This window comes from Salmo salar, chromosome ssa16 (genome assembly GCF_905237065.1).
Source record: "Salmo salar chromosome ssa16, Ssal_v3.1, whole genome shotgun sequence".
Taxonomy (NCBI): Eukaryota; Metazoa; Chordata; class Actinopteri; order Salmoniformes; family Salmonidae; genus Salmo; species Salmo salar.
In genome coordinates, this window is record NC_059457.1 from 55458310 (window position 1) to 55481000 (window position 22691).

Below are 22691 nucleotides of genomic sequence, written 5' to 3' on the forward strand. Positions count from 1 at the left end.
GCATCACTGCCTGGTACGGCAATTGCTCGGCTTCCGACCGCAAGGTACTTCAGAGGGTAGTGCGTACGGCCCAGTACATCACTGGGGCAAAGCTGCCTGCCATCCAGGACCTCTATACCAGGCAGTGTCAGAGGAAGGCCCTGAAAACTGTCAAAGACCCCAGCCACCCCAGTCATAGACTGTTCTCTCTACGACCGCATGGCAAGCGGTACCGGAGTGCCAAGTCTAGGACAAAAAGGCTTCTCAACAGTTTTTACCCCCAAGCCATAAGACTCCTGCATCGACTCCTGGACTATTTGCATCAACCAACCAGTGCTCCCGCATATTGGCTAACCAGGCTATCTGCATTGTGTCCCGCCACCCACCAACCCCTCTTTTTATGCTACTGCTACTCTCTGTTCGTCATATATGCATAGTCACTTTAACCATTCCCACATGTACATACTACCTCAATCAGCCTGACTAACCGGTGTCTTTTTACTGCTGTTTTATTTCTTTACTTACCTACACACACACACACACACACACACACACACACACACACACACACACACACACACACACACACACACACTGGTTAGAGCCTGTAAGTAAGCATTTCACTGTACCTGTTGTATTCGGTGCACGTGACAAATAAACTTTGAGTTGATTTGATTTGTTTCACACCTGGTAGTTTGGTGGAAGGGACTAACAGCTCTCTCTCTTTCTTTGTCGTTCTCTCTCTCTCTCTCTGTTGTTCTCTCTCTCTGTCGTTCTCTCTCTCTCTCTGTCATTCTCTCTGTCGTTCTCTCTCTCTCTCTGTCGTTCTCTCTCTCTCTCTCTGTCGTTCTCTCTCTCTCTCTGTCGTTCTCTCTCTCTGTCGTTCACTCACTCTCTCTCTAATTCAACAAATGCTTAATTCTCTCTGTATGTGCTGTCTGTCAGAGCGGAGAAGGAGTCTCTAGAGACTTGTGTCTTTGAGGGCCAGGAGCTAGTGTCCTCTCTGGAGGAGGAGAGGAACCGGCTGGAGGTGGAGCGAAGCACCCTAACGATGGCTGACGAGGACCTGACGCGTGAGTACAGTACACACAAACACGTGCTGTCCTCCTGCTGTTCACCTACTGTTCACCTGCTGTCGTCTCTGCCCCTATCCCACCTTTCCTCCATCCCTCTCCTCTATATCTTTCTCTCCTCTCTCTCTGTCTATCTCTCTCTCCTCCATCTCTCCTTCTCTCTCTTTGCCTCACCTCCTCTCTCTCTCTCCCCCCTCCATCTCTCTCTTGCTCTCTCTCCTCTTCCTCTATCAATTCAATTCAAGGGGCTTTATTTGCATGGAAACATATATTAACATTGCCAAAGCAAGTGAAATAGATAATAAACGGAAGTGAAATAAACAATACAAATAAACAGTAAACATTACACTCACAGAAGTTGGAAAATAATAAAGACATTTCAAATGTCATATTATGTCTATATACGGTGTTGTAATGATGTGCAAATGGTTAAAGTACAAAAGGGAAAATATATAAACATACATATGGGTTGTATTTACAATGGTGTTTGTTCTTCACTGGTTGCCCTTTTCTTGTGGCATCAGATCACAAATCTTGCTGCTGTGATGGAACACTGTGGTATTTCACCCAGTAGATATGGGAGTTTATCGAAATCGGGTTTGTTTTCGAATTCTTTGTGGATCTGTGTAATCTGAGGGAAATATGTGTTTCTAATATGGTCATACATTGGGCAGGATGTTAGAAAGTGCAGCTCAGTTTCCACCTCATTTTGTGGGCAGTGTGCACATAGCCTGTCTTCTCTTGAGAGCCAGGTCTGCCTGCAGCGGCCTTTCTCAATAGCAAGGCTATGCTCACTGAGTCTGTACATAGTCAAAGCTTTCCTTAAGATTGTGTCAGTCACAGTGGTCAGGTATTCTACCTCTGTGTACTATCTGTTGAGGGCCAAATAGCATTCTAGTTTTTGTTAATTCTTTCCAATGTGTCAAGTAATTATCTTTTTGTTTTCTCATGATTTGGTTGGATCTAATTGTGTTGCTGTCCTGAGGCTCTGTGGGGTCTGTTTGTGTTTGTGAACAGAGCCCCAGGACCAGCTTGCTGAGGGGACTCTTCTCCAGGTTCATCTCTCTGTAGGTGATGGCTTTGTTATGGAAGGTTTGGGAATCGCTTCCTTTTAGGTGGCTATAGAATTTAACATCTCTTTTCTGGATTTTGATAATTAGTGGGTATCGGCCTAATTCTGCTCTGAATGCATTATTTGGTGTTATATGTTGTGCACTGAGGATATTTATGCAGAATTCTGCATGCAGAGTCTCAATTTGGTGTTTTTCCCATTTTGTGAATTCTTGGTTGGTGAGCGGACCCCAGACCTCACAACCATAAAGAACAATGGGTTCTATAACTGATTCAAGTATTTTTAGCCAGATCCTATTTGGTATGTCAAATTTGATGTTCCTTTTGATGACATTAAAGGCCCTCCTTGCCTTGTCTCTCAGCTCATTCACAGCTTTGTGGAAGTTATCTATGGCGCTGATGTTTAGGCCGAGGTATATATTGTTTTTTGTTTGTTCTAGGGCAACGATGTCTAGATGGAATTTGTATTTGTTGTCTTGGCGACTGGACCTTTTTTTGAACACCATTCTTTTTGTTTTACTGAGATTTACTGTCAGGGCCCAGGTCTGTCAGGGCCCAGGTCTGACAGAATCTGTGCAGAAGATCTAGGTGCTGCTGTAGGCCCTCCTTGGTTGGGGACAGAAGCACCAGATCGTCAGCAAACAGTAGACATTTGACTTCAGATTATATCTCTCTCTCTCCCCCCTCTCCTACTTCTCCACTGAGAAACATATTTCAGCTGTGCGTTCTGCAGCAGCTGGCCTGGTCCACACCACACCTGACCACACCACACCAATCCACACCACACCAATCTACTCCACACTACACCAATCCACTCCACACCACACCTGACCACACCACATCAATCCACTCTACACCACACCAATCCACACCACACCAATCCCCACCAATCCACTCCACATCAGACCACACCAATCCACACCAGATTAACTAGGGATAAACATGGGATTAACTAGGAATTAACATGGGTAACCAAGATCCCGGGATTGTCCCGGCAACACTCTTAACTTTTCCATAAAAAAAATGGAATGACAAGATCTGGGAAAATGTTAAATAAAATCCCAATTCCACAAAAATCCATAACATGCACAGCATCAGATTAAACAGGTTGTCACATGGAAGCCTTTAGCCAAAATGGTCAAAGCAACCGTATCATTGACACTGCCAGGCTGTACATGCGACCCCTACAGCATAGCCTATAAAATAATATTTTCTACAGCAAAATAATATGTCTTTGAGCTGTCACACCGGAGGACACCACACCAGAGCACTTTTTTTAATTTTTTTTTTTAATTGAACCTTTCTTTAAATAGGCAAATTCAGTTAAAGGAAGAGAAAGCTTGTTGGACACTAAGAAAGCTTTGTTGTAGAGCGTTTAATATGGATCCCTTCACGTGCCAATCCCTTTAGCAGGATCGATTTGACAACATCCAATGAAATGGCAGCACGCCAAATTCAAACTACAGGAATATCAATATTCAACATTCACAAAAATATAAGTGTAACACATCAAAATAAAGCTTAACTTCTTGTTAATCCAGCCGCTGTGTCAGATTTCAAAAAGGCTTTACGGCGAAAGCAGACCATACGATTATCTGAGGACAGCGCCCCGCATACAACCACATGAAAATCATATTTCAACCAGACAGGTGCGCCATAAAAGTCAGAAATAGCGATATAATGAATGCCTTACCTTTGAAGATCTTCTTCTGTTAGCACTCCAAAATGTCCCAGAAACATCACAAATGGTCCTTTTGTTCGATAATGTCCTTCTTTATGTCCCAAAAAAATGACAATTTATTTGGCACGTTTGATTCAGAATACACCGGTTTCAACACGCCCAAAGTATCTAATAAGATACAAAGTATCTAATAAGTTACCTGTAAACTTGGTCCAAACATTTCAAACAACGTTCCTAATCCATCCTCAGGTACCCTAAAACGTAAATAATCAATAAAATTGAAGACGGAATATACTGTGTTCAATACCGGATAAAAACAACATGTAGCGCACTTCAGTTCACGCGCACCAAAACAGTAGAGTCCACCTGGAGTGACACTTACAATGAATAGCACTACTTCTTCATTTCTCAAAAGAAAAACATAGAAATAGGCCTATAATAGTTAGGATCAGCTTGATCTCCCCCTTTATATAAAAGACGCACCGTGTCTGCCTTCCAAGCAATGGGAACCTCCCCAGAGAGGAGAGACAGGTTAACCTGGCCCAGATGTTTTTTATGGGGTCAAGTTTCAGAAGCTCCATTAGCACCTCAGACTCAGTGACCGCCTGCAGGGAGAAACTTTGTAGCGGGGCAGGGGAAAAAAGAGGGAGGAGCATTGGGGATAGTCGGACAGGCAAGGAGGCATGGCTGAGTCAAATCGGAATCCTGACTTAATGAAGTGGTGATTAAAGAGCTCAGCCGTGTGCTTCTTGTCAGTAACAACCACATCATCAACATTAAGGGACATGGGCAGCTGTGAGGAGGAGGGTTTATTCTCCAGGTCTTTAACCGTTTTCCAGAACATCTTGGGGTTAGACTCACAGAGAGAGAACTGCTCCTTAAAGTAACTAACTTTGGCCTTCCGAATAGCCCGAGTGGACTTATTTCTCATTTGCCTGAATGAGAGCCAGTCAGCCTGAGTATGCGTGTGCCAAGCCTTTTGCCAAATGGAATTCTTGAGGTGGAGTAACTCTGCCAGATCACGGTTGAACCAGGGGCTGAACCTGTTTTTTAATTCAAATGTTCTTTATTAGGGGTTGTTTGTTATCAAAACTACTAAAAATATCATAAGGTGAATGCACCAATTTGTAAGTCGCTCTGGATAAGAGCATCTGCTAAATGACGTAAATGTAAATATAAAAAAATAAGGTCCAAGCATCTTTGACAGGGGATCAGGCTGATTCTATGCCATTTTACAGAGGCCAGGTCATGAAGGAAGGCTTACTCATTAAAGTTTTTTAGCATGCGTCTATGACAAATCAGGACAGGTCGTTTCACTGAGCAGCCATTACGAACACAGGCTGTAAAACAGTGATCACTAAGGTCATTACAGAAAACACCAGACTGATACCGATCAGGATTATTTGTGAGGTTAACATCGAGGAGAGTAGCCTTTTCTGGGTGTTTGGAGTCATACCTTGTGGGATTGGTGATAATCTGAGAGATTTAAAGAGTCCCATTGCTTTAGGACTTGGTCAGGTGGTTTAAGCATGTCCCAGTTTAGGTCACCTAGCAGGACAAATTCAGATTTAGTGTAAGGGGCCAGGCCACTGCTGAGGGCAGGTAGGGTACAGGCCAGTGCTGAGGGCAGGTAGGGTACAGGCCAGTGCTGAGGGCAGGTAGGGTACAGGCCGGTGCTGAGGGCAGGTAGGGTACAGGTCAGTGCTGAGGGCAGGTAGGGTACAGGCCACTGCTGAGGGCAGGTAGGGTACAGGCCAGTGCTGAGGGCAGGTAGGGTACAGGCCAGTGCTGAGGGCAGGTAGGGTACAGGCCGGTGCTTAGGGTGGGTAGGGTACAGGCCAGTGCTGAGGGCAGGTAGGGTACAGGCCGGTGCTGAGGGCAGGTAGGGTACAGGCCAGTGCTGAGGGCAGGTAGGGTACAGGCCAGTGCTGAGGGCAGGTAGGGTACAGGCCGGTGCTGAGGGCAGGTAGGGTACAGGCCGGTGCTGATGGAGGACGATAACACCCAGCAACAGTCAACAAAGACCTATTTGAAAGTTTAATGCTTAAAACCAGCAAATGAAATTGTTTGGGGACATGGACTCGGTGGAGACAACTGAGCACTGAAGGTGATCCTTGGTAAAGATTGCCACTACTCCACCTTTGGAAGATCTGTCTTGCCGAAACAGGTTATAACCAGAAAGGATAACATCAGTATTCAAAACACTCTTCCTTAACCACGTCTCAGTAATGACCAACACATCTGGATTGGAGTTGTGAACCCACACTTTCAATTGGTCCATTTTAGGTAATACGCTTCTAGTGTTAACGTGTAGAAAACCCAGGCTTTTACGAGAGCAGAAATCAGTGAAACAGATATCAGAGCACAAGTCAGAATATGTGGCTAGCAACAGTAGATGGGCCAGGGTGTACATTCACATTTCCAGATATCATCAGCAGTAATACAATCAGGGCACGGCAGAAGACATGGAGAACTCTGATAGTCTTTTTTTTTTTTTTTTTATGAATACAAAGCCCGCGAGAGGTGGTTAGAATAGGATGGGAGGCTGTGTAACCAATAGAGAGTCAAGAGTCATGAGTGTCGGGAACAAACATCGTCTGTCCCACGGTTGGGAATATGAGCAAGTTCATAGTCAACAAAGCATGCAGGAGTCAGGAGGTAAATAGCATAAAGTACAATAAAAAAATAACGACTTGGGGCTAAGTTCAAAGAGTCACTCGCCCCAACAGTGAGTGTGTGATGGAGGTGAACGGAAGCTCGGGAGAGAGGGGGGGAAGTGTGGCGGGGGTACCTGTAGCAGATAAGGGGAGAGATGGGGGAGTGTGGCGGGGGTACCTGTACCAGATAAGGGGAGAGAGGAGGGAGTGTGGCGGGGGTACCTGTACCAGATAAGGGGAGAGAGGGGGGGGAAGTGTGGCGGGGGTACCTGTAGCAGATAAGGGGCGAGAGGCCAGGGCAGACGGTGAACAGATCGCCGGGTGGGATCGAAGCAGCAGTGCAGCAGGCATCGGGAGTAGGTGTCACACCAGCTTGGTACCCATAACACCTGAGGACATCACGCCACCGCTCTGATAGACACTGATCCTCATCAGAAAAACCTTTCTGCTAATTCATGATTTTTTTTGGTTTGTTTGAAAGATGGCGGTAATCATGAATGCATTGTGTTTCCGGCTCAAAGGACCGCGTTGCTAATTGTCCATTTATAAATAAATATCAGTGTAAAATGACAGATTGATGTGAAGCTGTGTGTCTGTACAGGCGAAGTGGCCCGTTTAAAGGCGGAGGTTGAGCTGCAGGTGTCCCGGGCGGGGCAGGAGAGAGAGGTACTGGAAACCAAGCTGGCTCAGACAGAGAGGAACCACCAGAAAGCCCTCAGCGCCAGAGAACACAGTCACAGAGAACAACTGGAGCAGGAACACAACGAGAAGGTAAAGTACAGCTGGGCTGTTAGAGAGGAACAGTTCTGTTAACGACGTCAAACTCCTCTTACAATACATTTACATGTTTTATTTAACCTTTATTTAAACTAGGCAAGTCAGTTATGAACAAATTCTTATTTTACACTGACGGCCTACAGGGGAACAGTGGGTTAACTGCCTTGTTCAGGGGGCAGAACGACAGATTTTTAACTTGTCACATCGGGGATTCAATCCAGCAACCTTTCGGTTACTGGCCCAACGCTCTAACCACTAGTCCAACGCTCTAACCTCTAGTCCAACGCTCTAACCACTAGGCCAACGCTCTAACCACTAGGCCAACGCTCTAACCACTAGGCCAACGCTCTAACCACTAGGCCAACGCTCTAACCACTAGGCTACCTGCCACTTCTAACCACTAGGCCAACGCTCTAACCACTAGGCCAACGCTCTAACCACTAGGCCAACGCTCTAACCACTAGGCCAACGCTCTAACCACTAGGCCAACGCTCTAACCACTAGGCAACCTGCCGCCCCGACATAACTGACTGATCTCTATAGTACAGTACAGTACATACCTGACTGATCTCTACAGTACAGTACAGTACATACCTGACTGATCTCTATAGTACAGTACATACCTGACTGATCTCTACAGTACAGTACATAACTGACTGATCTCTACAGTACAGTACATAACTGACTGATCTCTACAGTACAGTACAGTACATAACTGACTGATCTCTACAGTACAGTACATACCTGACTGATCTCTACAGTACAGTACATAACTGACTGATCTCTACAGTACAGTACAGTACATAACTGACTGATCTCTATAGTACAGTACATACCTGACTGATCTCTACAGTACAGTACATAACTGACTGATCTCTATAGTACAGTACATAACTGACTGATCTCTACAGTACAGTACATAACTGGCTGATCTCTACAGTACAGTACAGTACATAACTGACTGATCTGTACAGTACAGTACATACCTGACTGATCTCTACAGTACAGTACAAAACTGACTGATCTCTACAGTACAGTACATAACTGGCTGATCTCTACAGTACAGTACAGTACATAACTGACTGATCTCTATAGTACAGTACATAACTGACTGATCTCTACAGTACAGTACATAACTGACTGATCTCTATAGTACAGTACATAACTGACTGATCTCTACAGTACAGTACATAACTGACTGATCTCTACAGTACAGTACAGTACATACCTGACTGATCTCTATAGTACAGTACATACCTGACTGATCTCTATAGTACAGTACATAACTGACTGATCTCTACAGTACAGTACATAATTGACCGATCTCTACAGTACAGTACATAACTGACTGATCTCTATAGTACAGTACATAACTGACTGATCTCTACAGTACAGTACAGTACATAACTGACTGATCTCTATAGTACAGTACATACCTGACTGATCTCTACAGTACAGTACATAACTGACTGATCTCTATAGTACAGTACATAACTGACTGATCTCTACAGTACAGTACAGTACATACCTGACTGATCTCTACAGTACAGTACATAACTGACTGATCTCTATAGTACAGTACATAACTGACTGATCTCTACAGTACAGTACAGTACATACCTGACTGATCTCTATAGTACAGTACATAACTGACTGATCTCTACAGTACAGTACAGTACATACCTGACTGATCTCTATAGTACAGTACATACCTGACTGATCTCTACAGTACAGTACATAACTGACTGATCTCTATAGTACAGTACATAACTGACTGATCTCTACAGTACAGTACAGTACATACCTGACTGATCTCTATAGTACAGTACATACCTGACTGATCTCTACAGTACAGTACATACCTGACTGATCTCTACAGTACAGTACATAACTGACTGATCTCTATAGTACAGTACATAACTGACTGATCTCTACAGTACAGTACAGTACATAACTGACTGATCTCTATAGTACAGTACATAACTGACTGATCTCTACAGTACAGTACATAACTGACTGATCTCTATAGTACAGTACATAACTGACTGATCTCTACAGTACAGTACAGTACATACCTGACTGATCTCTATAGTACAGTACATACCTGACTGATCTCTATAGTACAGTACATAACTGACTGATCTCTACAGTACAGTACATAATTGACTGATCTCTACAGTACAGTACATAACTGACTGATCTCTATAGTACAGTACATAACTGACTGATCTCTACAGTACAGTACAGTACATAACTGACTGATCTCTATAGTACAGTACATACCTGACTGATCTCTACAGTACAGTACATAACTGACTGATCTCTATAGTACAGTACATAACTGACTGATCTCTACAGTACAGTACAGTACATACCTGACTGATCTCTATAGTACAGTACATACCTGACTGATCTCTACAGTACAGTACATAACTGACTGATCTCTATAGTACAGTACATAACTGACTGATCTCTACAGTACAGTACAGTACATACCTGACTGATCTCTATAGTACAGTACATAACTGACTGATCTCTACAGTACAGTACAGTACATACCTGACTGATCTCTATAGTACAGTACATACCTGACTGATCTCTACAGTACAGTACATAACTGACTGATCTCTATAGTACAGTACATAACTGACTGATCTCTACAGTACAGTACAGTACATACCTGACTGATCTCTATAGTACAGTACATACCTGACTGATCTCTACAGTACAGTACATAACTGACTGATCTCTACAGTACAGTACATAACTGACTGATCTCTACAGTACAGTACATAACTGACTGATCATTGCACAAATGCTCATCAGACAATCTGTAAATGTTGTCCTTATTTTTGCCGTTGTATGATCTAGAGCTCTATTCATAACAAATCAATTGTGTGCGTGCGTGCGTGTGTGTGTGTGTGCGTGCGTGCGTGTGTGCGTGCGTGCGATGTACAGGAACAGCAGTGTGTGGACCTAACCCTGCAGTGGGAGCGTGCAGAGGCCCAGCTACGGTCACACTGTGAGCAGCAGCGTTTACAGAGCCAGGCTGAGCTGCAGCAGCTGCAGGAAGAGATGGTCAGGCTACAACAGGTCTGCAACAAAAGCCTGCTGCAGGCCGAGAGCGCAAAACAACAGGTAGGCGCGTGTGTGTGTGTGTGTGTGTGTGTGTGTGTGTGTGTGTGTGTGTGTGTGTGTGTGTGTGTGTGTGTGTGTGTGTGTGTGTGTGTGTGTGTGTGTGTGTGTGTGTGTGTGTAGCTCTGGTGTTGCTAGGGTGTTTTGTAAATGTGTAAAAGTATTTGGTTTTAAATATACTTAAGTATCAAAAGTTAAAAATTATAAATAATTTCAAATTCCTTATATTATGCAAAGCAGACGGCACCATTTTCTTTTTTTGTTGTTGTTAATGTACGGATAGCCAGGGGCATGCTCCAACACTCAGACATCATTTACAAATGAAGCATTTGTGTTTAGTGAGTCCTCCAGATCAGAGGCCGTAGTGAGGACCAGGGATGTTCTCTGTTTAGTGAGTCCTCCAGATCAGAGGCAGTAGGGATGACCAGGGATGTTCTCTGTTTAGTGAGTCCTCCAGATCAGAGTCAGTAGGGACGACCAGGGATGTTCTCTGTTTAGTGAGTCCTCCAGATCAGAGGCAGTAGTGAGGACCAGGGATGTTCTCTGTTTAGTGAGTCCTCCAGATCAGAGGCAGTAGGGATGACCAGGGATGTTCTCTGTTTAGTGAGTCCTCCAGATCAGAGGCAGTAGGGACGACCAGGGATGTTCTCTGTTTAGTGAGTCCTCCAGATCAGAGGCAGTAGGGACGACCAGGGATGTTCTCTGTTTAGTGAGTCCTCCAGATCAGAGGCAGTAGGGACGACCAGGGATGTTCTCTGTTTAGTGAGTCCTCCAGATCAGAGGCAGTAGGGATGACCAGGGATGTTCTCTTGATAAGTGTGTGAATCGGACCATTTTCCTGTCCTGCTAAGCATTCAGAATGTAATGAGTACTTTTGGGTGTCAGGGAAAATGTACGGAGTAAAAAGTACATACTTTTCTTTAGGAATGTAGTGAAGTAAAAGTAGTCAAAAATATAAATATTAAAGTAAAATACAGATACCCCAAAAAAACGACTTAAGTAGTACTTTCAAGTATTTTTTTACTTAAGTACTTTACACCACTGCTAAATAATGTAAATGTAACTCTATTTCCATGGCCCAGGCTCTGTCCCAGAAGGAGGGGGAGAAGGCAACCCTGACAGAGAGGCTGGCAGACCTACAGCAGGATCTGGAGACAGCAGGGCTGGAGATGGAGAGAGGCAGGAGAGATGCTCTGAGCCTTCACGAACAGGACAAGGTAGAGAACCATGATGGTTGGGGTCAATTGGAAGTGATTTTAATTCAAAATTGAAAAATGAAACAACTTTTGAAATAAATATCTTGTTAAAACATCGTTAAGACTGTCATATGCTCTTTCCTCTCTATCTTTTAAACAAATGTTTAAATCGATCTCTTGACCCCTTGATCTCTTAATTTCTCAATTCCCCCCTCCCTTCCTCTCTCCGTCTATCTCTTTAGGACACTATATCAGGTCTTCAGTGTGAGCTGCAGTCCCTGCGTTCTCGCTTCGAGGAGTCTCTGAGTTCCCATGAGTCATCAGAGAAGAGTCTGACTGAGCAGGTCAGAGAGCTCAACCAGCAGAGAGAAACAGCACGACATGAGGTGAGCGACCCTTCAATCAATTAATCAATTAATCAATTAATCAATCATGCACTGAGGTGAGGGGACACTCCATCTTTACTACTACTGCTACTGCTGCTTGTCTCTCTCCAACCTCTGTGTGTGTGTTTGTTCTCCAGAGGGGTTGGAATGAAGCAGAACACACGTTTCTGTTTCCCTGCGACTGAATGGACAAAAAAAAGTGTTCTCCTTCTAGTTATTCTACAACCATGTGAAAAGAAGAAACTCCCTCCCTCACCTTCTCCTCCCTCCCCCACCTTCTACTCCCTCCCTCACCTTCTCCTCCCTCCCTCACCTTCTCCTCCCTCCCTCTCCCTCCCTCACCTTCTCCTCCCTCCCTCACCTTCTCCTCCCTCCCTCACCTTCTCCTCCCTCCCTCACCTTCTCCTCCCTCCCTCACTCTCTCCTCCCTCCCTCTCCCTCCCTCACCTTCTCCTCCCTCCCTCACCTTCTCCTCCCTCCCTCTCTCTCCCTCCCTCACTCTCTCCTCCCTCCCTCACTCTCTCCTCGCTCCCTCTCCCTCCCTCACCTTCTCCTCCCTCCTTCACTCTCTCCTCCCTCCTTCACTCTCTCCTCGCTCCCTCTCCCTCCCTCACCTTCTCCTCCCTCCTTCACTCTCTCCTCGCTCCCTCTCCATCTCCTCCCTCCCTCTCCCTCCCTCACCTTCTCCTCCCTCCTTCACTCTCTCCTCCCTCCCTCTCCCTCCCTCCTTCACTATCTCCTCCCTCCCTCTCCCTCCCTCACCTTCTCCTCCCTCCTTCACTCTCTCCTCCCTCCCTCCCTCCCTCACGCTCTCCTCCCTCCCTCACTCTCTCCTCCCTCCCTCCCTCACTCTCTCCTCCCTCCCTCACTCTCTCCTCCTCCCTCCCTCCCTCCCTCCCTCACTCTCTCCTCCCTCCCTCCCTCCCTCACGCTCTCCTCCCTCCCTCCCTCACTCTCTCCTCCCTCACTCTCTCCTCCCTCCCTTTATCCCCCCTCCTTAACCCTCTCCTCCCTCCCTCACTCTCTCCTCCCTCCCTCCCTCCCTCCCTCACTCTCTCCTCCCTCTATCCTCCCTCCTTAACCCTCTCCTCCCTCTCCCTCCCTCACCCTCTCCTCCCTCCTTCACTCTCTCCCCCCTCCCTCACCCTCTCCCTCACCCTCTCCTCCCTCCCTCAACCTTCCCTCCCTCCCTGCCTCAACCATCTCCTATATGATAGTACTGTGACTAGATAGATGGCTGTGACTAGATAGATGGATAGTACTGTGACTAGATATATGATAGTACTGTGACTAGATAGATGATAGTACTGTGACTAGATAGATGGCTGTGACTAGATAGATGATAGTACTGTGACTAGATAGATGGCTGTGACTAGATAGATGATAGTACTGTGACTAGATAGATGGCTGTGACTAGATAGATGATAGTACTGTGACTAGATAGATGATAGTACTGTGACTAGATAGATGGATAGTACTGTGACTAGATTGATGGCTGTGACTAGATAGATGGCTGTGACTAGATATATGATAGTACTGTGACTAGATAGATGATAGTACTGTGACTAGATAGATGATAGTACTGTGACTAGATAGATGGATAGTACTGTGACTAGATAGATGGATAGTACTGTGACTAGATAGATGATAGTACTGTGACTAGATAGATGGATAGTACTGTGACTAGATAGATGGATAGTACTGTGACTAGATAGATGGATAGTACTGTGACTAGATAGATGGACAGTACTGTGACTAGATAGATGGATAGTACTGTGACTAGATAGAGGGGTGAGGAGTGGGGTGAGAAGTGGGGTTGTGTGAGGGGTGAGGAGTGGGGTTGTGTGAGGGGTGAGGGAGGGGTGAGGGGGAGGTGAGGAGTGGGGTGAGGGGTGAGGGAGAGGTGAGGACTGGGGTGAGGGATGAGGGAGAGGTGAGGAGTGGGGTGAGGAGGGAGGGAGGGAGGGAGGGTGAGGAGTGGGGTGGGGTGGGGTGAGGGAGAGGTGAGGAGTGGGGTGAGGGAGAGGGAGAGGTGAGGAGTGGATTGAGGGAGAGGTGAGGAAGGGGTGAGGGAGGGGTGAGGAGTGGGGTGAGGGGTGAGGGAGAGGCGAGGAGTGGGGTGAGGGAGGGGTGAGGGAGAGGTGAGGAGTGGGGTGAGGGGTGAGGGAGGGAGGGTGAGGGAGAGGTGAGGAATGGGGTGAGGGAGAGGTGAGGAGTGGTGTGAGGGAGAGGTGAGGAGTGGGGTGAGGGAGGGAGGGGTGAGGGAGAGGTGGGGTGAGGGAGGGGTGAGGAGTGGGGTGAGGGAGAGGTGAGGAGTGGGGTGAGGGAGGGGTGAGGGAGGGGTGAGGAGTGGGGTGAGGAGTGGGGTGAGGGAGGGAGGGGTGAGGGAGGGGTGAGGGAGATGGTGAGGAAGAGGTGAGGAGTAGGGTGAGGAGTGGGTTGAGGGAGAGGTGGGGTGAGGGAGGGCTGAGGAGTGGGGTGAGGGAGAGGTGAGGAGTGGGGTGAGGAGTGGGGTGAGGGAGCGGTGAGGAGTGGGGTGAGGAGTGGGGTGAGGGAGGGGTGAAGGAGATGTGAGGAAGGGGTGAGGAGTAGGGTGAGGAGTGGGGTGAGGTAGGTGTGAGGGAGGGGTGAGGAGTGGGGTGAGGGAGAGTTGAGGGAGGGGTGAGGGAGAGGTGAGGAGTGGGGTGAGGAGTGGGGTGAGGGAGGGGTGAGGGAGGGGTGAGGAGTGGGATGAGGGAGAGGTGAGGGAGGGTGAGGGAGAGGCTGTCCGGTTTCCTCCTTAAGACAGAAGGTCAGCAGTCTTAAATGCCACCCTATCCCCTGTATAGGGCACTACTTTTCACCAGAGCTGTGTAGACCCTGATCACAATAGTACACTAGGAAATAGGCCCTGATCAGAATAGTACACTAGGAAATAGGCCCTGATCAGAATAGTACACTAGGAAATATGCCCTGATCGGAATAGTACACTAGGAAATAGGCCCTGATAGTACACTAGGAAATATGCCCTGATCGGAATAGTACACTAGGAAATAGGCCCTGATAGTACACTAGGAAATATGCCCTGATCGGAATAGTACACTAGGTAATAGGCCCTGATAGTACACTAGGAAATAGGCCCTGATAGTACACTAGGAAATAGGCCCTGATCAGAATAGTACACTAGGAAATAGTTTTCACCAGTTCACCATTTGGGACGTACACTAGTTAGCAGTCCTTCCCTCTCTCACTCTCTGGTTACCTAGGGAACTTGCCTAGAGAGTCTCAGTACTTATATCCATTTATCAGGTGGCTCTTGGTGGAGCCTTTGTGTTGGTGGAGTGGCAGACAAGTGGCAGTGAGAGTGGTGGTGTGTACCATTGCGTGTGTCTTGGTAGAACGGAGAAGAGACCAGCACTCAGACTCTCAAGGAAGAAAGAGGTCATTGCCCTCATCCGTGAGATGCAACGCCATCCTTACAGATACAGCCCAGGGACACAGTGCTTTTATGGCAGAGTGGTGGATTGTGGGAATGCGCCTGTCACGGAGAAATGCAAGCTGGGCCCATGTGGAACAGACAAACAACTTCTTGCCAATTCAAATGAACGCAGTACACATGGTACTACACACTATCAATACTTCACATTTATGTTCCGTTCCACATCTGTGAGTTCTCCCACCGGTTTTCATATTTATACTGCCGTTTGTAAATGAGGACATAAGTGTTCTTTTACTGGACTCTAACAACTGTGCAGCAGCATTACTTAGGACATTTGTATCTGAAGCTTTGGATTCAGGGATTTAGAGCACCTATCCAATTTCAGACGTGTAAATATGTCTACAATTTTTCTTAAGAGTTTTGTACTTGTTTATAACAGTTATTTAGGATCGCTGTGTCCCCCCCCACGGGACGGTTGAGCTAACGTAGGCTAATGTGATTAGCATGAGGTTGTCAGTAACTAGAACATTTCCCAGGACGTAGACATGCACTACCGTTCAAAAGTTTGGGGTCACTTAGCTTTTCTTTCAAAAACAAGGACATTTTTAACATTTTTTTGTCCATTAAAATAACATGAAATTAATCAGAAATACAGTGTAGACATTGTTAATGTTGTAAATGACTATTGTAGCTGGAAACGGCTGATTTATTTAATGGAATATCTACATAGGCGTACAGAGACCCATTATCAGCAACCATCACTCCTGTGTTCCAATGGCTCGTTGTGTTAGCTAATCCAAGTTTATCACTTTAAAAAGGCTAATTGATCATTAGAAAACCGTTTAGCAATTATGTTAGCACAGCTGAAAACTGTTGTACTGATTAACGAAGCAATAAACCTAGAAGGCCAGCATCCCGGAGTCGCCTCTTCACTGTTGACGTTCAGACTGGTGTTTTGCAGGTACTATTTAATGAAGCTGCCAGTTGAGGACTTGTGAGGCGCCTGTTTCTCAAACTAGACACTCTAATGTCGTCTTGCTCAGGTGTGCACCAGGGTCTCCCACTCCTCTTTCTATTCTGGTTAGAGCCAATTTGCGCTATTCTGTGAAGGGAGTAGTACACAGTGTTGTACGAGATCTTCAGTTTCTTGGCAACTTCTCACATGGAATAGCCATCATTTCTCAGAACAAGAATAGACTGACGAGTTTCAGAAGAAAGTTCTTTGTTTCCGGCCATTTTGAGCCTGTAACCGAACCCACAAATGCTGATGCTCCAGATACTCAACTAGTCTAAAGAAGGCCAGTTTTATTGCTTCTTTTAATCAGAACAACAGTTTTCAGCTGTGCTAACATAATTGCAAAAGGGTTTTCTAATGATCAATTATCCTTTTAAAATTATAAACTTGGATTAGCTAACACAACGTGCCATTGGAACACAGGTGTGATGGTTGCTGATAATGGGCCTCTGTACGCCTATGTAGATATACCATTAAAAATCTGCCGTTTCCAGCTAGTTATTTACAACATTAACAATGTCTACACTGTATTTCTGATCAATTTTATGTTATTTTAATGGACAAAAAGTGCTTTTCTTTCAAAAACAATCACATTTCTAAGTGACCCCAAACTTTTGAACGGTAGTATATTGGATATTGGCAGAAAGCTTAAATTCTTGTCAAGAGGCTAATGACTGTATTTCACAGGTGTTTCTCAGCAGTCTGTCATTTGTTGCAGTGTTTGTATAAGGAGTTATCAAATTGCTCTTGATCAGCAAGAGCGTTGCGCAAGCTTTTCTGTTCAAGCCCAGTGCTCCCACACCTGATTCTACCACTGAGCTGTTCATCCAGACCTTAGCTGTTCATCCAGACCTCAGGTGTTGATCCAGACCTCAGGTGTTGATCCAGACCTCAGCTGTTGATCCAGACCTCAGCTGTTGATCCAGACCTCAGCTGTTGATCCAGACCTCAGCTGTTGATCCACACCTCAGCTGTTGATCCACACCTCAGCTGTTGATCCACACCTCAGCTGTTGATCCACACCTCAGCTGTTCATTGAGACCATGAATAGTAGAATCAGATGTGGACGAACTGGGCTTGAACAAAAAAAGTCTGTATAAACCTGTAGCTTGTCAAGAGCAATTGTGGCCATCCCTGAATTGTATTCACTATAGCTGACTATATCTGATGAATGTTAATTTGGTTGTATATTGTATATTTTGTGATAACTCACCTTTGTTTACAGGTAATGTAATGCTAGGCCTTTCTTCAGTAAACTATAAGGTACATTTTCATGTAAATAGTTAAATGGGTACATGTTGATTATTTGTGTATTTTCCAGGAGCTTGCTCGATTGTCTTAACCTTTCTGGGGCAGGCGTTCCGCTAGCGACCCACCTCGACAACATCCCGTGAAATTGCAGAGCGCGAAATTCAAATTACAGAAATAGTAACATTTAACATTCATGAAAATACAAGTGTCATACATCAGAAAAAAGCTTAACTTCTTGTTAATCCAGCCGCTGTGTCAGATTTCAAAAAGGCTTTACGGCGAAAGCACACTATGCGATTATCTGAGGACAGCGCCCCGCACACAAAAGCATAAAAAAAGAAAACTCAACCAGGCAGGTGCGCCACGAAAGTCAGAAATAGCGATAAAATAAATGCCTTACCTTTGAAGATCTTCTTCTGTTGGCACTCCAAAAGGTCCCAGCTACATCACAAATGGTCCTTTTGTTCGATGAAGTCCTTCTTTATATCCCCAAAAACTCAGTTTAGCTGGCGCGCTTCATTCAATAATCCACCGGTTTCCCTCCTTCAAAATGCATACAAAATGAATCCCAAACGTTACCAATAAACTTCTCCAAACAAGTCAAACAACATTTATAATCAAACCTCAGGTACCCTAATATGTAAATAAATGATACAATTTAAGACGGAGAATCGTTATTGTCTTTACCGGAGATAAACAACAAAGAACGCGTTCTCATCCACACGCATGAAACACTACAGCCAAAATGGGAGCCACTTAGAAAAACTACAAATTCTAGCTAATTTTTTTAAAACAAGCCTGAAACTCTTTCTAAAGTCTGTTGACATCTAGTGGAAGCCCTAGGAACTGCAATCTGGGAGGTTGTCCCTTCATATTAAACATGACAGCCATTGGAAACAGTGGTAGACTGATTTTTTTTAAATTATGGATGGTTTGTCCTCGGGTTTTTGCCTGCCATATCAGTTATGTTATACTCACAGACATTATTTTAACAGTGTTAGAAACGTTAGAGTGTTTTCTATCCAAATCTACCAATTATATGCATATCCTAGCTTCTGGGCCTGAGTAACAGGCAGTTTACTTTGGGCACGTTTTTCATCCAGACGTCAAAATACTGCCCCCAAGCCCAAAGAAGTTTTAAGAGAGATCAGGGAAGTGTTTTCCAGTTTATTCCATATTGGCTTAAATCGGCTTCTGGTTTTTCACTTCCCTCTTGAAAATCAGCTGTTAATATTAAATATATACAAATTACTACATTATCTCTGTTGCAATTTGTCATTGTGTATGTTTACTTAACTTTTATTGCTGTGTTATTGTTACGTAGTGTAACAGGGGTCGTATAAAGGGGACCAAGGCACAGCGTGTAGAGAGCTCATACTTTTCTTTAATGAAACACTTAACAAAAACAACAAAACGACAGCCAACAGTTCCGTCAGGTACACTTGACAAAACGGAAAACAACTACTCACACCAACACATGAAAAACAGGCTGCCTAAGTATGGCTTCCAATCAGAGACAACGATAGACAGCTGCCTCTGATTGGAAACCATACCTGGCCAAAACATAGAAAACGAAAACATAGAATGCCCACCCACCTATCGCACCCTGACCTAACTAAACAAGAAAAACACAGCTCTCCTAGGTCAGAGCGTGACACGTAGAGTAGGCCAGAAGGATAAACTGGAAAACCTAACCTCTATCAAAATAAAAAAGTTAGCCCATAGAAGTTAATATAATAGAATGGTAGGCCTAGAGACATACATATACATCTATATATATATATATATATATATATATATATATATATATATATATATATATACAGCATATATATATATCTATATCTATATCTCTATATATATCTCTCTCTATATATATATATATATATATATATATATATATATATATATATATATATATATATATATATATATATATCCATATATATATATATATATATATATATATATATATATATATATATATATATATATATATATACAGCATATATATATATATATATATATATATATATATATATAGAGAGAGATATATATAGAGATATAGATATATATATAGATATATGCTGTCTATCTATATATATATATATCTCTGTCACGTAGAGTAGGCCAGAAGGCCAAACTGGAAAACCTAACCTCTATCAAAATAAAAAAGATGGCGGAGCACCAACAGTTCTTCTGTGCTTCTGGGTGTTTATTTACATAGTGATTTCGGAACAAAAACAACAGTACTGCTGTCACGTCCTGACCAGTAAAAGGGGTTAATTGGCATTGTAGTTTGGTCAGGGCGTGGCAGGGGGTGTTTGTTTGTGTTTCGGTGTTTAGGTTCTACGTTTATATCTAGTTTTCTATTTCTATGTTGGGTTTTTGGCAATGACCTCCAATTAGAGGCAGCTGGTTGTCGTTGTCTCTAATTGGAGGCCATATTTAGTTGTGTTTGTTTCACTTGTGTTTTGTGGCTGGTTATTTTCTGTATAGCCTGGGAGCCTTATGGAAATGTTATCGTCGCTTGTTTATTTTGTTTAAGTGTTTTTCTTTAAATAAATTAAGAAGATGAGCACTTTACCCGCTGCGCCTTGGTCCAATCCTTATGACGTCCATGACAACTGCCATCAAACATATACCTTATGGGACAGCTAAAAACAATGCTGCCCCATCCACAGCTCAATCCAAAATGCCTCTCAATGAACTGAAAGAGAGGCTCCTTTTGTAAGGGTAGCCCCTCCGATCAGAACAATTAACAATAATGAATTAAGCAATTACCTATTCAAACTTACATTTTCCATTTAACTAAACATACTAAAGTATATACATTGCAACACGTTTTTTATGAAACAATATCACAATATAACATTTACAAAATTACATCACTACTGACAGTGTCTTTCAATATGCCCATTTACATTAATGAGCCATTCGGGACAGGCACTACAAAGTCAGCCCAATTCCCTTAACTCGGGTCCTTATCCAGCAGACCCGGAAACTACAGAGATGGAGAGAGAGAGGAACAGAACAAACAAACAAACAATGCGCTCATCCATAACATCTAAGTATAATAAATATTGCTTATATTAAATATGAACACTTGTCTGTTTATTTCTTTATACCCTAACCGGTTACTGAAGTAAGTGTGAAATGTATGTACTAAGATTGAGAAGTTAACTTGTGTGTCGACCCACATTGTTAACTTATCTGATAACGGAGCAGGGAGGAGTGATGAATGTGTGCGTGCGTTAAAGTACCAAATGTCAGTATAAGTGCTGTTGATAGCATCACTGCCCTTGATAGCATCACTGCTGTTGATAGCATCGCTGCTGTTGATAGTATCGCTGCTGTTGTTAGTATCACTGCTGTTGATAGCATCACTGCTGTTGATAGCATCACTGCTGTTGATAGTATCACTGCTGTTGATAGTATCGCTGCTGTTGATAGTATCGCTGCTGTTGATAGCATCGCTGCTGTTGATAGCATCACTGCTGTTGATAGTATCACTGCTGTTGATAGCATCACTGCTGTTGATAGTATCGCTGCTGTTGATAGCATCACTGCTGTTGATAGCATCACTGCTGTTGATAGTATCACTGCCCTTTAATTAGCTTTACGTATTGGTCTCACGGCCTTCATCAGAGCTTTTTTTTCTTTATCCATTTTATTCAACTGTTACCATACACCTGCAAAAAAGATAGCTCAGATGTGCGAGTGCCTTTTTGAATTTTGAATCCTAAACATCCTGCCTACACATAGTCTGAAGTACAATACCAACGTAGCTACTGTAGCAGGTCAAAGCTGTGTGCTGCAAAACCTTGGTAGAGCATGGGTGGAGTAGGCATCATGATGCTGTAAAACCTTGGTAGAGCATGGGTGGAGTAGGCATCGTGGTGCTGTAAAACCTTGGTAGAGCATGGGTGGAGTAGGCATCGTGGTGCTGTAAAACCTTGGTAGAGCATGGGTGGAGTAGGCATCGTGGTGCTGTAAAACCTTGGTAGAGCATGGGTGGAGTAGGCATCGTGGTGCTGTAAAACCTTGGTAGAGCATGGGTGGAGTAGGCATCGTGATGCTCATGAATTTCCCTTCTTATTAGGCCTTAGACCAGTGCCTATCTCACTTAAAACATATGTTTTTATGTTTTTAATACAATTATAATTCAGTACACTCCTACTCCTAACACAAACTCAACACCTTGTTGACTATCACTCCAGTGTTTTATATCCCTGACCTGACTGTGGTTCATATTCAAACAACAGGAAACAGGAAACAGTAAACAGGAACCAGGTCTCTCTTGAAATAAGAGGTTGTTTATCTAAGTGGGAAGCTTAGAACTGGATCTTGAGCTGTTCGCCTGTTTTAACTCTAGTGTTGTCTCTCCTCCTTCACTCTATCTGAGTCTAGGAGTAAATTCAGACTGTGAAGAATGAGAGAGAATGAGTATGGTGCTGGTGGTCCCTGTGTTCAGGATGCTATGTCTCAAATGGCAGCCTATTCCCTTAGGTTTATAGTGCACTATTTTGGACCAGCGCCCATACAGGGTGTGAGTCAAAAGTAGTGCACTTAATAGGGTGGCATTTGGTACGCAAACTGTCTCTGAGAGAGCTATAACCACACTGTCAGACATGGCAGAACCTCCCTGCTTTTCCCTTGTTTGATTATTTGAACCTCCTTGCTCTTCCCTTGTTTGATTATTTGACTAATCCAGGCTCAGGAGTCTCATGTCTGACAATGACAGAGCAGAGTGAGAAAGTACAACAAGGGGACAAAATGGGGGGGAAGAGAGGAGAGAGAGAGGAGAGAGAGAGAGAGAGAGAGAGAGAGAGAGAGAGAGAGAGAGAGAGAGAGAGGGGGGACAGAAAGAGGGAGAGAGATAAGGAAGGTAGAGAGAGAGAGAGAGAATAGGAGAAAGAAAGACAGAGGAGAGAGAGAGATAAAGAGAGAGAGAGAAATAAACTCCCATATCTACTGGGTGAAATACCACAGTGTGACATCACAGCAGCAAGATTTGTGACCTGTTGCCACAAGAAAAGGTCAACCAGTGAA

General features: G+C 44.2%; 1 protein-coding gene across 1 annotated transcript in view; it reads left to right on the forward strand.

Annotated features, from left to right (window-relative positions):
• The window catches only part of crocc2 (ciliary rootlet coiled-coil, rootletin family member 2), a 151012-nt gene that overhangs the window by 91362 nt on the left and 36959 nt on the right, over positions 1-22691 (forward strand). Inside the window, exons 16-20 of the mRNA XM_045697461.1 lie at positions 925-1052; positions 7063-7232; positions 10197-10376; positions 11456-11590; positions 11812-11955. Of these exons, the coding sequence (XP_045553417.1) occupies positions 925-1052; positions 7063-7232; positions 10197-10376; positions 11456-11590; positions 11812-11955 (757 nt within the window). The remainder of the gene's footprint in view (positions 1-924; positions 1053-7062; positions 7233-10196; positions 10377-11455; positions 11591-11811; positions 11956-22691) is intronic.